This window comes from Leptosomus discolor, chromosome 9 (genome assembly GCF_034619465.1).
Source record: "Leptosomus discolor isolate bLepDis1 chromosome 9, bLepDis1.hap2, whole genome shotgun sequence".
Taxonomy (NCBI): Eukaryota; Metazoa; Chordata; class Aves; order Leptosomiformes; family Leptosomidae; genus Leptosomus; species Leptosomus discolor.
Genome location: NC_141399.1, coordinates 37,000,250 through 37,015,416, shown reverse-complemented (window position 1 = coordinate 37,015,416; position 15,167 = coordinate 37,000,250). Strand labels below are relative to the sequence as shown.

General features: G+C 57.4%; 1 protein-coding gene across 1 annotated transcript in view; it reads left to right on the top strand.

The window, feature by feature from the left end:
• Positions 1-9,646: 9,646 nt before the first annotated feature.
• FRMPD3 (FERM and PDZ domain containing 3) overlaps positions 9,647-15,167 on the top strand; it is a 30,794-nt gene continuing 25,273 nt past the window's right edge. The window contains exons 1-8 of the mRNA XM_086470020.1: positions 9,647-9,797; positions 10,045-10,147; positions 10,486-10,531; positions 11,702-11,806; positions 12,870-12,977; positions 13,525-13,656; positions 14,211-14,330; positions 14,476-14,612. Coding sequence (XP_086326146.1) covers positions 9,647-9,797; positions 10,045-10,147; positions 10,486-10,531; positions 11,702-11,806; positions 12,870-12,977; positions 13,525-13,656; positions 14,211-14,330; positions 14,476-14,612 — 902 coding nt within the window. The remainder of the gene's footprint in view (positions 9,798-10,044; positions 10,148-10,485; positions 10,532-11,701; positions 11,807-12,869; positions 12,978-13,524; positions 13,657-14,210; positions 14,331-14,475; positions 14,613-15,167) is intronic.

Below are 15,167 nucleotides of genomic sequence, written 5' to 3'. Positions count from 1 at the left end.
CATTAAATAAGGCTGATTTCAAATAGAAACCGATTTGCATGGGCTGATCAAGCTAATTACTACAGCAGGAACTCAGAAAATCATCAGATTCTTATGCAGCAGCAGTGCTGAGGTCTGCTGCTATGGAGCTCAGTGCGTAGATGCCTGCCAGAATAACTGTGCCTTCAGCAGCAACCAGACCAGCATCTCCGTCGGGAGGTATGCAGAGGACATGGCCGGTGTGCCCGCTCCGTTTGAGGTGGTCACTACTCGCCTGCCAGCAGCAGCCTGAGCTGTTGCTCTCCTTCATCTGACAGAGGAGGCAAACTCATGACATCGATAATTTGTAAATCATTTAGTCTGGTTTAGAAACCTGTTGGTGTGTTTCTCTGCGTTACTGATGCTTTCCAAACACTGTGGTGCGTGCAGAGCGTGGTGGCCCCACGGAGCAGCGCGTGCCAGCACAGGCAGAGCCAAGCCACCGGTGGTGGGGGGCACCCACAGAGCACCTGAGTGATGAGCATCTCGCTCTTGCTAGCAATTTGGTCCCCGCTGGTACTCCAGGGACTGAAAGGCTGCGCTGGCATCTGTGCTCCTTCTTCTGTCACAGCCGGGCAAGTGTGACCTTGGGTGCTGCCTGGGAGCCCTGGCAGACCCTGGGGACCATGTGCCAGTGGGCAGGCAGCCTGGTGGGTGACTGACAGGGATTTGTGCCGTGGGCAGGTGGTGGCTCTTGGATGGCGTTTGGCCTGGTGGAAGGGAGGTCCCTTGGGTGTTCCCAGCACCCCTGCCTGTGTCCCACGGGGGACCACGTGTTCCTGCATCCCACAGGAACCTTGGGTGCCTGTGTCCCATGGGGGGACCATAGGCGTATGCATCTCAGGGGGGACCACGTGTTCCTGCATCCCATAGGGACCCCGGGTGCCTGCATCCCACAGGGAAGCGTGCTTGCATGCATCCCACGGGGACCCTGGGGCACACGTGTGAGGTTGTCCCGCCACAGGAGCAGCTCTGCGTCCCTGTGTGCCTCTTCCCCAGGCAAGTGCCTCCAGGTGACTTGTGGGCGAGGCGGCGTGTGGCTGGTGAGATGCGCGTGTCTTCTGTCGACAAACAGACAGACGCCGTCTCCCGAGGCTGCTGGTTCAGTGCAACATTTGTACACACACGTGTAGAAAACAGGGTACCTGTGGGCGGGTGTGTCTCTAAATATAGCCCTGGCTACCTGGGAAGCACGCTGCACTTGCAAGCCGGCTCACTGCAGCTTGCAGAGTCCCATCCTCGCCCTGCGCCCGCGGGAGCACGCTGGCACAGGCAGCGAAGCTCAGAGCAGGTTAAAGAGATTATAAAGAAGTATAAATTAAGCCTCTCTGCTAGAAACGCCAGCAGCCCCAGGCTGAAAGCATCACGCTCAAAGGCTCCCTCTGCTCCTTCACTTTTTTCTTTTTTTTTTTTTAATGGTTTTCCCTTTATTTGGCATCAGCTCAAGAGCTTCACTGAGCCTTGGAGCATGGAACAAGGTCCCAGAAAAGGCAGGGGTGGAGGGGGACCGAGTGATGCTGTGCTCATCACCTCCCATAAGCAGGCTCCTGTGTAGCTCTGGTTGAAGCTGGTTGTGGGCTTGGTGAGACAGCCCGCACTGCCATGCAGGCAAGCTCATGGGCCAGCTCTGCCATGGCTTGGGGAACCTTCTCGTCAATGTTGCGCTGCCAGAAATACTCCAGGGTTTGCCACCTCTATGTCAAGCTGAGCTCTCATCCTGAATGGGCTGGCAGGGCTGAGCCGTGGGTCACTGGACGATGCTGGGAGGTGCTGGGTGAGTTCACTGGGTCCAACTCATACTCCCTCTGCACCTGGGGGCTGTCACGCAGCTATCTGGGCCAAGGATGTTGCTGTCGCTTCTATGGTCCTGCCTCCTCTGTTGGCATCCCTTCCTCCAGGCCCCTTCCCTGCTCTGCTCTGCACTGTGCTGGGTGGAGATAGCAGTCCCAAAAACCTCCAGCAAGTCATCAGCTGAGCAAATTGCTCTCTGTAAATCCAGAGTGAAAGTTCATGGATTCATGAGGGCCCAAAGGAAAGCGCTTGATTGGATTTTCAAGCCTCTCTCTGCAGCTTTGTGAGAGGGGCTGACAGCCTTCCTGAATCTTCCTCACTGCCACCTGGGAGGGGGTGCAGGCTGTGCCTTCTTGCTAATGGGATGTAAAGGATCTGTAACTCTCCACCTTTTATTTAGCTCCCTTCTGGACTTTGTATGCAGCAATAAATTTCTCCTCCTGCAAATCCTTCAGAGCAAGGTGGGCAGCTACAGGGTACCTCGCCTCATGCCTGGGCAGGCATGGAGGGAGCCGTGCTCCTGCTGCCTTGCCACCAGAGAGGAGCTGCCGTGTTGTGCAGCAGCCAGAGCCTGTCCCTGAGGAGCATGAGACTCTGGGGGCACGCTGTGTGCATTTGGGATCTCTTGCAGGAAAGGCTTGGTTTTGGTTCAAGCTGCCCATGCCAGCATGAGAGGGCCAGGAGCACCTGGGGCTGGCACCCATCGCCCAGTGTAAGCCCACTCCTCCCCGCAGGGCCGAGAGTGTTTGTCTCCAGTACTGCCAGAAAGCAAGTTTAATACAAAACAAAGGTCTCCTGGGTCAAAATCAGGGAACACAGGAGCTGAGTGGTTCAATTAGCAGCAGTAATCGAGCAGCAGAGAGCGGCCAGGCTGTGGTGGGGAATTGGTGTCGCTCCAAGCCCCCATCACACATCTGAAGTGTCATGCAAATAAGGGAGAAAAGTGCTGCAAATTTTATTCCATCGCTCCTTATCTCTGATTAATCCTCTTATGTGTTCATCTCATTTTAGCCCAGTGTTGACTGTCTGTTTACTGTATTCCTCTAGTCCTCACAGAGATAAAAATCCCTCTGAGTCTGTAACGTTTTCCCCAGCCCTGCCCTGGCTGAGCAAGGGGGACTTCTGCCCACTCCTGCACTGGTGGAGCACCACGGAGGAGAGGATCAAGGTAACGTGCTCGTGGTCACCACGGCAGATGGTAGCAGAGTAACATGCCTGTGGTCACCATGGCAGATAGTAGCAGAGAAGGGGCTGGAAACCGGTTTCTCCCAGGCCCAGCTGCTTGGGCATCCCCAAAGAGAAAGAAAAATATCCTAAAAAAATTGTCCCATGGTGTGGCTTTGCAGCCCGTGCTCAGGGCACACACTCAACGCACTAGAGAGGAGCCGGGCTTTCCTGCCGCCATCCCTCCCTCACTGCAGGCAGATTTGTTAGAGCCCTGCGAGGGAGGCACTGCCTGTCCCAAGTCCCTCTCCTCCGTCCCAGGCTCTCCAGCTCAGCTTGGCTTTGCTAGCAGCCCCGGGGTAGCAGCTCCCCTGCCTGCTGCTGGGTGAGGCAGGAGCATGAATCTTCTGGGCCTGACCCTGTTGCTAAAGGATTTTGCTTTGATCCTCTTCTCAGCAAGATGCTTCTCCAGCTGGGGAGAACAAAAATCGCTTAAACAGCTGAAAATTGTAGGGAAAATCGGAGGAGAAAATGGTGGGAGCCCCCGGGTAAAAGCAGTTTGCATTTATAGGAAAACGGTGTCTGTAACATGGAAACCTGCACAAATGAGGCAACCCACTGTCTTTGGGGCACATTCAGACAGGTTGCACAGCACCCCAGCCTGTCTCAGATTTGTTGGCACAGCCAGGCTGTGTGTGTGGACACTCTGGAGGTCTTGATCATCTCACCCTCAGCATCCTTTGCTCTCCCACAGGTACCCGATGCCCTGCAGCGCTGCTGCCAAGCACCTGCCCTGGAGACCTGCTGCCTCCTGAAGGCACCCAGCGGCACGCTCGGGTGCGTGCCAGCAGGGTCCCATCTCTGCCACACTTCAGGCACGCCTTGGGGAGCACACGCCAGTGGCCTGACACACGCAGGTGGGTATGTGCCCCATGGATGTGCTAGAGAGGTGGGCTCAGGTCCTCTCTGCCGCTGTGTATTGAGGGAGAGGGCTCATCCCATTCAGATTCTTCTTGGTGTAAAATCTCTCAGGATTTGGAAGGCTTTAACATGGGAATTTTGGAGGCCTCTGGCTTTAGTAGCTGGAAATTGCTTTTCAAACCCAGTTGAATTTACAGCTTCCCCAGCATCCTGTGGCAGCGAGCTCCAGGGATTAATTTGCTCTTGGGTGGCAAAGTCCTGCCTTTTCCATGTGTTAAACCTCCTTCCACAGGTGCCCCCGAGTTCTTATGCGGTGCTAGCTCTCTGCCCCATATCAGGATGGTTTTAGGGGTACCATCACGGTCCCTCTTCCTCTTCTCTTTTCCAGGCTGGAGAGCCCAAGTCTTAGATGGGGAAGACGATGTTTGTGAGTGTTTGCCTGTGGGAGCTGCAATTCAGGCTGGGCTTCAGATTCTCGGTGGTGCTTCTGGCCATGTTTTATGTGGCTTGTTTCAGGACAGCCTCTCCCTGCACAGAAACTGTTTCTTCTGTTGACCTGGGTGTGTCTGGAGGTTGGGGGGCCAGGTCTTTGTTAGCCACACTTACACTTGTATTTTCTGGGAATGGCCCCTCTCTCCCTCCAAGATGCAGCTCTGTGTACCAGGTCAGGCTGGTCCCACTCCCTGCTGGGGGGGCTGAGCCCCTCTCCATTCCACTCTGCCACCCCTGGTGTATCACAGGTCCTGGAATTTCCACCTGGCCTCCATCCCTCCCTGCCCTTCTGCCTGTGTTTATCTCTGGCTGAGAAGCCAGGACCAGTTAAAGCTGCAGGCTGAGCAGCAGAGAGCTGTGGCTGCTGCCTGGAGCCAGGCTGCGGCTGCTGCTTCATTATTTACAGCTGCCTTTGGCCGCTCTCTGGCTTCTCCAGCAGCGTAGCTCCGTCTGTGCTGGGGGATGCTGCTCGCCGTCTGCTTGTTCCTGTGCTGAAAGCCTGGAGTGTTTTTGCCCTCAGATGGTTGCCGTCTGACACCCGACCTCTGTACCGGCAGCGTACCTGGTGTACCTGCCAGCTAAGGACAGACCCACCACCAACAGTAAGGCTAACCCTTTTGAAGAGCTCCACTGATTTTAAATTTCTTCCTAATACTGACAGCTAATCCAAGCTGGAGCACGGGGGGTAAAGTCCTGGGTCATATGGCAGAGCCATATGCAGGCTGCAGTTCTGCTGGCTGAGTCCATGAAGGACTCGGCCATGAAGGCCTGGGTCATTCTGCTGCCTTTAACGTCAGTCTCAGCCAGGCTGGCACCCCTCAGTCCAGCCCTCCTCACTTCGGCCAGCTGTTAACTGCTGTCAAAGCAAGGGCAGTTGTCACCAGGCCATCAAACACCACCTCCGCCTGCACTGCGTGTCTGAGCAGCTTCGTGGCGATCTGGAATTAGAGCATCTGTTTGCCCTTGCTGGGGACGACTGACATGTTAACATGGTCCAAATGGCATCTTCCAAGGTGACCGTACCTGCTGGGCACAGATGTGCAGGGCTGATGGAGCAGAGGTGCATGTCCCAGTGGATCCCATGCCAGCCAGCTCTGCCCACTCTGCTCTTGTCTCTGCCATTGGTCACCACACACCCTGCAGCCCCATGGGCTTCGTCTGAGATGGAGATCAGCATGCAAGGCTGGAGATGCCATATGCTCCCCATAAAAACACTGCTTGGCCCGTTCCCCGGCGTTTCCTGACGCTGCCACACGTGCTCAGGATCCCACATGCCTCGCAAGCCGTTCACCAACTGCAGCCTGGCAGATGGAGGAGCTGGGCACGGTTTTGCAGCAGAAAAGACAGGAATCCACAGGCTCTGTTTGTTCTCAGGATGTTCATGGCAGCAGTGGAAGGGGGAGGAGAGCTGGCACCCACCCCTGCAGCACGTCTGTGCAAAGTGCCTCTCAGCAAAAGGCTCAAGACCTTTCCATACCCACTCCCCATCCTGGGGCTCAGCCATAAACCCTCCTTCAGCTGCAGAAAGTGTCCCCACCTGGTGCCCTCCTGTTTAAAGGCAGTTGGAAATGGTGCTAGTGTCCTGGGTAGATGGAGACCGTCGCTCCTCCCGGGCAGGTGGTCCTGGTTTGTTCTGGTGGCTTTTCCTGCTAGCAGAAATGGTCAGTCAGCACTAAAAGCAAAGGGAGAAAACCAGTCCTCAGAGGGAGCAGAGATTTATTGCAGTAGGAAATTAAAAATGTACGCATCAGCTTTGGAAGTAACTACTGCTCTGCCTTTATCTGTCGGGGGGGAATGAGGGCTCTGGATTCAGCCCCGCTCTGTAGCGCGGGGGTCTGAAGGTGCTCAGGAAGCTGAAGGCACATCCCTTGGCAGCATGTAGTGTTGGGGAGTGACCAGACAGAGCTGATGTCTCTCTTACCTTGGGCGGCAGAGTGTGACTGGATCAGTGTCTGAGCTCTGAGCACAGAAGATAAGTGTCCAAGCCCCAGGAGATAGGGCTATCTTCATGCCATATCGGTCAAGACACCGTGAAGAGCCGGGTGAGGAGCAGACATCCCACAGGGCCACATCCATGGTTGGCTCCTGCTGCTGAAGGGCACAGAGGGGTTTCTCCTGGCGAATCCTTTTACCTTGTGCTGAGCTGTTTTCTAATGACCTTTTGTCTCGGTGGCACTGTGCCACAGTAGTCCCTGGGCATGCGAGGGGATGGAGTGCAGCCCCTCAGGCTAGGGGTGGGCAGCAGGCAGGCAGGGACATAGGCAGGGTGGGGACACGGACATGAATGGCCTTCTGCTCCCTGCAGTGGGATGGGGTCAGCGCTGGTCTGTGCCCACCAAGGCGGGTGGCGGATGTTTTCCAAGCTGCATGGCCCGGATCACTGGTCACTGAGCCTGGGGTGGGGCTGGGTTTGGGTGCTGCTGATGCGGCAGAGCTGCTGAGCTCCAGGAGCGGTTTTATAGCCCCAGTCCCCTGCTGCAAGAGCAAGGCTGAGAGATTTGCAGGCCAATGCACTTCTCTGTTGAGGAATTAGAAGAAGAAACACAAAAAACAGGCTCCTGCAGTCCTGGGGTGCAGCCAAGCTGTCTTTACTAGTGTCAGCGAGAGCACTACCCGCTGCTGCTGCTGGTGGTTTTCTCTGGCCTCTTGCTCTGGTCCAGGACAAGCACATGTCATGCCCCCAGTCCAGCATGGGAGAGCTGCCACGGGAAGGACGTTCAGAGCCACAGCCCAGAGAAGGCGTGCTGTACCTGCTGCTGAGCACATTACTACTTCTCCAAATAAGTCCTGCTTACGAGGACACTGGTCCTCTCTTATTTAATTTCCTGGTAATGCTTCTGTAGCATAAAGTCTTATCAGGAGAGGAGCAGCTTAAGAGCCTGGTAAAAGAGTTTTATTGTCGGTATCCAGCTCTTTATTCCCCCCTTCCTTTTAACGCTGGACGGCAGACTGGTTGTGGCTGAAATGAGGTGTGCTTTCTTTTCCTCTTGTCTGTTTAGACTGCAAAGATTTCCCTGCTAACCTTTTCTAATGGTAATTCAGCTGCCTGAGAGGCTGCTGTTGCAGGGCGGTCATGGCTTGGCTGCGAGCTCCATGGGGAGGAGCAGGGGTGAGACCCACTCCCAAGTTGCACCCAGAAGGACAGATCTGGGGACGCAACAGCTTTCAGTGGGCAGCTGTAGTCTGGGACTTGTCACCCACTTGCCTGTGACTTGATAAGCAAACCCCTGCCTCAGTTTCCTCACATCCCTGAGGCATCCCAGCGCTTTCTGCCCCGCAGTTCATCCTCACCTTCACGCACCGCGGGCACTTGTTGGATGGGGGGGTGGGGCTGGAGTTGCTGTGGGCAGATTGGAGGCGACGAAAGGGCTCTGTTGTCTCTTGGCAGCCAGCTCCATCTCTGCAAACAGCAGGCATTCTCCCTGGCCGTGCCAGCCGTGCAGAGACGCAGCACTGCGTTCAGTCTCCTTTTCAGCTGCAGACAATGGCTTTGGAGAACGTTCATTTGAGAAAATTGGTTGAATCGTGTGATATTTTTGTTGTTGTTGCTGTTCTTTTAAATGCTCATGGGAGTAGCAGAGCAGCTAATGAGGCGGCGCATAGCCAGTCGCAGGGGAGATGGTCTCGCTTGCGCTTCCCCACAGCTGCACTCTCCTGGCGCTGGAGCCAGCCCTGCACCCCGTGCCTGCGGGTGCTGCACCCCCACTGGGACCCCTGATGGGTACAGGGCTTCCCCCTGCCCCGGGAGATACCCGCATCCTTCTGCTCCTCAGCAGTTGCCTTCCCTGGGTCTCACTGCTTTGCTTCTCCAGCCACATGCTGCTGCGTGAGGGAGGAGAAGACCGCGGGTACCCGTCTGGCTGGGCACTGAGGATGGGTCAGGGTGGACCTGACAGTGGTGGCATCCCATCACCACAGAGCACAGCTCATCCATAGCCAGCACTGTATCCCTGACACTGGGTGGAGGCACCTGGTGCTCAGAGCCCCCTGGGCTCCCATGGGAGACAAGGCAGCAGGGACACAGCAAGACCCTGCTCCCTTAAAGGATGTCAGGACAGGTCACCTGGGGATCAGGGCCAGCACAGGGCTGTCTTCCCTGGCAGCGATGTGCTCAAGCCCAAAGCTGCCCGTGGGCTGGCTCAGAGCTGCAAGAAGCTCCTGTTATTTTTTGGGCCCGCGTGCCATCTCTTTTCACTGTGCAGTGGGTGCCAACATGCGGTGCTGGGAGCGGGCAGGGGGTGTTGGAAATGCAGACAGATTGCATTAGATGGATGATGCGTCAAATCCTAAACTGATAAGAGATGGAACAATTGATGTATTGCCAAAAGGCCAGGAAGGATCTTTTTTAAGAAGGCTAAATAGTCTGGACAGGAACAAGCAATGAGCAGCACAGAAACAATGGCACGTTCATCACTGTTTTTCTGGTCCTGGCCATGCACGTTGCTATCTGTCCGTGCTGCGCTCTGCCGCCATCCCAATGGTGCTCCCTGATGATAGGCTCACAGCCTTGCTGAGCAGCCCAGAGCCACAGCTGCATTGTTCTGGGATGCCAAGGGCAGGTTTGGCATGACCTTGCCCTGGGCTGAGTCTTTCTGTCTTCTGGCTGTCAGTGTTTCGAGGAGTCCCGGAGCTGGCGGCAGAGACTCAGTCATAGTGCCAGCAGCCATGGCTAAGCCTGCCTTAATCCCAGTTTTTAGACTGGCTGAACTTGGTTCCGTTTGTCTCTGACATTGTGCAGCGATGTTACACTGTGAAAAAGCCAGCCCTTTGCTCCTAAACCTCTGCAGAATGGGCAGAGTGGTGGCACTCTGGCTGTGCCAGGGCTGCCACTTCCTCTGAAACTTGTGGCGGTGGCATCCCTCAGGTGATCGCCAGAGTCGCACCACCAGGAGTTTATCCTGCACAGGTCTCCCATCTAATGAAGTGAGATGTTGGGACGGGGATGGGACAGTGAGAAGCTGGAAGGGGATAGCATGATTTACCCTTTGGGGGTGTCTCCGTGAATGTCCCCCTGCTCGAGCTGCTGGCACTGTGGCAAGGACGGGCACTAAGCAGCACCGCTCTGCAAGGGAGGACAGGGGTGAGGGGTGGGCTGTGGATGTTCTGGCAATCTGCTGGGACCTGCAGTGCCAGGAGAGATGCGGGAGGCACGTGGAGTGGGGCTGCCCTCCAGGTTGCAGAGGGCTTGGAGTGAGCGGGGAGGGCTGCCATGATGGGGTGCCTTACAGCCTGCCCCTCCGCTCTGCAGTGCAGCCATGTGATGCCGGAGGAGCGTGGTGGTGATGATATGGAATGTGGGCAGCTGCCTTCGGACACCCTCCGACAGGTGACAGTCCAGCGCCACCCCCACTACGGATTTGGCTTCGTGGCCGGCAGCGAGAGGCCGGTGGTGGTGCGCTCGGTGGCAGCAGGTAGGTGTGGGGTGGGTGGGGTCTCTGGACATGGCGTCAGAGTGCCAGGAAGCACAGCGACACCTTCCCCTGGTGCGACCCCTCCCTGAGCTGCTTGTCCTCTCCTGTCACCTCTGGTGGGCCTGCACGGTGCCCTCCACAGCCACATACACGGGCAAATGCTTTGGGGTGCTTGGGAACCTCCTGCTTGCCCCTGACCCTGCAGCCCTGGGATGCCTGGGCTGGCCCTGACACTGTCTCCCGGCAGGCGGCCCCTCTGAGGATAAGCTCCTGCCAGGAGACCAGATCTTGGCCATCAATGATGAGGATGTGAGTGAAGCCCCCAGAGAGAGATTCATCGAGCTTGTCAGGTCAGTTCACACTCGTCCCTCATCACCACCATGGAGGGGGCTTGTTCCAGGCTGCTGTGCCCCAACCAGAGCCTTGGGGTGACAGTGCACACCCCCAGCCTCCACTTGTCACTGGTGGTCACTGCTGGCATGGGGAAGCTGATCCCAGCTGGCCAAGAGGTGGGCAGCGCTAGGAGAGCACCCACAGCCATATTACCAAGGACCCCAAGGAGCCCACAAAGGTCCCAGCCACCATCAGGCTGGGGAGGGTGGGATGTGCTCTCTCGATAGCCAAATGCACGTGTTGAGGTCCACCAGCGTGAGGGCCCATCCACCTTCATTTCTCCTTTCTGTCACAGGAAGGCCAAGGACTTCATCATCCTCACAGTCCTGCACACCCACCAGGTGAGACGGATGGGGCCATGGCCAGCCCCGGGGGAGCCAGGACGGGGGTTGAGAGCCCTTTGGGAGACCGAGGTGTGGTCCCTAGAGGCCCTAGGGGACCACTCAGGTGTTAGGCTGATGTCCTACCACCCCAAGGCTCTTGCAAGCTGTGAGGTCTGAGAGCTGCTGCAGCCCCGCAGGGCACGTGGCCATCTCCCTGTCCTTGTCACTACCTCCTCACAGGAGGGAGGGAGGAAAAATATCCCCAAACCCATATGGTTTGCTGAGGGCATCAGGCATGTCTGATGAAGTGACCTGTCATGCCAGAGGTGGCATGGAGGGACATGCCACTGCCGTTCCCGGCAGGCTTGGCCCGGGAGTCCCTGGGGAGATGCGGGCCCCGAGCAGTGCAGCTGGCGGTGGTGCACTGGGGCTCGGCACCCGTGGCACCAGAGCAGGTTGAATGGTCCTGCTGGTGGCGGCGGTGGCAGGGCATCATTTCTGCTTTACTAAGCCCTTTGGTGTCAATGAAGGAGATAAGTGTGAGAGCTCCCCTGTGCTCCCCTCCCCCCAGAAGGAGGTGCCACCACCCCGTGCTGGTGCTGCTCTGTCAGAGCGGGCTGTGTGCCAGGCTCCAAAAGAGATTTTTTTGCTCCTGGCCCTGGATGGCCGCCAGTACAGGCTGCTCGGCTAATGCCAGCGCCGGCACCCTCACACACACACACTGTAGGCAATCAGAGGCCCCCTGGTGCCAGGCACTGCCACCAGAATGTCCCGCAGGGCTGTCTGGGGTCCTGCCACCTCCCAGCCACCCAGTTCCTCCCCGCGGCTGCAGACCCATGTCCGAGGAGCTTGTCTCTCCCATCCAAACCAGTGCCAGTGCCTCCAAGCAAGCCCTGGCTCATCCGCTGGAGCTCAGCCTGCACAGGGGGTACAGGGCATATGTGCCCGCTGGGGGTGCAGCCTCCCCAATCCCCTGAGGGTGCTGGTGTGACTTCAGGGGCTGTGCCTGCAGCACTGTATAACCATAGTGAAGGGGACTTGCTTTCCACCCCCCCATTTCATGGTTTGCTACCTGCTCCCCATCATCATGCTGGCTCTGGAGAGGCTTTCTCTGGGCCGCATGCCTGGTTTTCCCCATGCCACAGCTCTGAGAGTAGGCAGGTGATTTACCCAGTGCTCTCTTTCCAGTCTCCCAAATCTGCTTTCATCAGCGCAGCCAAGAAGGCGAAGCTAAGGTCCAACCCGGCGAAGGTCCGATTTTCAGAGCAGGTGACAGTCGGCGAGACAGACCCAGTAAGTCCTGCCCTGCCTTCCTATGTGATTCACCCCCGTGAGACATCCCTGGGGCACATGGTGGCTGGGGGCTGCAGGGCTCCTCTCCCCTGATTTGGGCTCTGCAGGTAAGAGCAGCCCTCAGGCCCAGGCAGCCCCACAGGGCAGATGCCCTTGGGCACACTCAAGGTGTTGGGTCAGTGCTGGGGGGACATGCCATGGTCCTCCCCTGTCCCTCCATCTGGATGGAGCCCCAGAAACTGTCCTCGGAAACCTGGTCTCACCTGAGTCCCCCTGGGCACCCAAGGGTGACATTCAGGCAGTGCCAGCGCCTGCCCTAAGGAAGGTCTGTGGCTTCCAACCCAGTGCCAGAGCCTTCACAGGAGCGCCCGTGCATGGGGCAGGGTGACCAGGGCACTGCTGTGTGGCCATGGAAGCTGTTATGCTGCAATAGTGTTTCAGCCCAGTGCTATTGTCTTTTGATTGAAGAAAGGTTTTATTAAATAGCATACAAAAAACCTCCAAAAACAAAACCAAAAAAACCCCTGTAAAGCACTTGTAGCAAATTCTATTTTTAAGCAAAATCAATTAAGTAATTATCTAATTGAAACACTTCTCGCTAAATAAAATCAGCCTCCATCCAACTTCCTGCACAGGGCATGGGCAAGGTTGAGGTGGGCTAGACTTGGGTTAAGGGTCAGGAAAGGGGGATTGGCTCTGAGCCACCCCAGCCATAGCCCCCCCTCTGGGACACCAGCTGGGGAGCAGGACAGGCTGCCAGGCATGGGCACGGCTCTGGGACGTGCTGGACTGAGTGGGATGTTCTGTTCCCACTGCAGCTGCTGGGAGCTGGGGAGGTGAATCTGTCAGCAAGCTCTGAATTACTCCAGCTCTGCGCTTCTCGATGGCTCAGCAGAGACACTGGGTCTTTCAAGGGAAATGTGCCTCTTAGCGCATAAGCCCAGAGAAGCGGAGGATGCCGTAACCGCTCCATCACTGACACTCCTTCTCTCTCCCCACCCCCCCTCTGTCTCTCTGTGCCCCCATCCTCCTCGCCTCCCCCATTGCCGGCCCCGTGTGCCAGGACATGTTGAAGAAAGAAGCTCTCCTCCTCATTCCCAACGTGCTGAAGGTTTTCCTGGAGAATGGGCAGATCAAATCCTTCACGTTTGATGGCCGAACCACCGTGAAGGTGGGCCCCTCCGCTCCCCCCATGGCACCATGACGCTTCTCTCCTCCCGCCTGCCCAATCCATTTTTCCTTGTCTTCTGCTTCTTTGCACAAACACCGCAGTGGCGCTTGGCTGGCTGCGAACTGCCACCGCATGATGGATAGCCCCTCCGCCTCCCCGGGCGACATGCTTTGCAGCTGGTAGGGATCGGCTTTTGCTGGCTTCCTCCCGCTCCTAACTTTTCTCCTTGCTGTGAGCCTGCCCTCCAGCCAGGATGGATGCTCCTGTGAGTCCCCCTGGCAGAGGCCAGCTCCCTGCAGCCTCCCTCCAAAACAGCAGTGTAACCCAAGGTGCTGGGATTCTGGCTGCTGGTCACCTCCTGCTGCGAGGTCACTTCACCTGGCAATGCCTGGGTACCATTCCATGGCCCCTCTCAGCACTGCAGGGCCTCATCCTGCACTGGCGCAGCCCCAGGTGCTGGGGAGGAGTAGGCTCTCGGTGGGGTGCGAGCTCCCACGCTGGGAGGGAGCCAGTGCCTTGCACCCAAGCCTGTCCATGGTGTTTGCAGGACGTGATGGTGACGTTGCAGGATCGCCTGTCCCTGAGGCACATTGAGCACTTTGCCCTGGTCTTGGAGTATTCCAGCCCGGAGCAGAGCCACCGGTTCCTGCTGCTCCAGGACAAGCAGCCGCTGGCCCATGTAAGCCGCCGGGTGTGGGGGGCATTAGGACAGCCGTGGCCAGTGGCTGGGGCACAGGGAGGCTCTTATCCCACCGGCACGGGGCTTGGCTGGGGTTGTGCCATGGGCTAGTGTAGCCTCTCCTTGCCTCTGGCATGGTCCTGCGGGCTCAGGGGTGCAAAGGGTGGGCAAAAAGGGAGATGATGAGGGTTTTACCCATCCCACTCTGACAGCTCCGTGGAGGCGCTCTGTGCTCCAGCCTGGGCAGCTGCAGACAGCATTCGTGAATATCCTCAGCCTGCCTGGGAGAGCCAGGAGGCTGGTGCTGCACAGGACCAGTGATAAAATAGGGATCGGGGAGGAAGCGTTAGCCTTGGTGACATGAACCCCTGCAGCATCAGGCAAAGCTGTCATACCAAGGAAGGCTGGGCTGTTCCCGGGATGAAAGGATCAGGTGGTGCATGGAGGAGAGAAATCAAATACCTCCCCCAGGGGAGAGGATAATGGGTGTCCTGCCCTGCAGGCAAATAATACACAAATCCTGGGCTCACTGCTCCCCTCTGCTCCTGCCACAGGTTGTGCAGAGGACACACTACCATGGCATGAGATGCCTCTTCCGTGTGAGCTTCTTCCCCAAGGACCCAGTGGAGCTGCTGCGCCGGGATCCTGCAGCCTTCGAATATTTGTACATCCAGGTACGGGACTCACTCCTAGGATATGGGAGCTGGTGATGCTCGTGGCCCATGTGTCTGCCCAGGCTGGGCCTTGTAGAGGTATCCCTCAGGTGGCGGGTGCCCTGTCCCCATGGTTGTCTGAGGACACCTCTCCTCCCTCCTGCAGAGCCGCAACGATGTGATCAGAGAGCGCTTCGGCACCGACCCCAAGCCAGAGATGCTGCTGGGGCTCGCTGCCCTCCACATCTACATCACTGTCTCAGCCACCCGCCCCAGCCAGAAGGTCTCCCTCAAGAACGTAGAGTGAGTCCTCCTCCCTCTCCCCACACTGCCGCACAGCCCTCCTCTGTGTCACTCCCTGTGCTCCTGCTCACAGCCCCTGTGTAACTGGGGTCCTCCCAGCAACATTTCAGGGTGCTGTGCATGAGATGCCCTGAGACCACCCCTGGAGCTGGTCCGTGGCTCACAGGCTTAGCAGCAGTGACACGCAGCCCCTGGTCCCACCATAAGGCTGTGTAAGACCCCTGCACGCTGACATCCAGCCACGCACAGCAGCCTTGCCAGGGCTGGCGGGTGTATTTGCTGCGAGTCCAGGATCATTTCCATGGGAATCCGGGCTGATTTTCTGCCAGGCATCCGAGGCAAGGAGAAGGCACTGTGGCTGTGTAATCTCAGCCTGTCACCAAGCCGTGTAGCCCTGGCTCAGTCCTCCTGGAGCTCCTGGTAGTCTTAAATTCATACAGAATCTGTCTGCGCAGGCTGGCCTTGCCCAGCATCCACGGGGGAGGAAGTGGGGAGATGGCACCCTGGGAGGACCCCAAAAGAGGTTTGGGGATTTACTCTGCATCCCTTAACTTT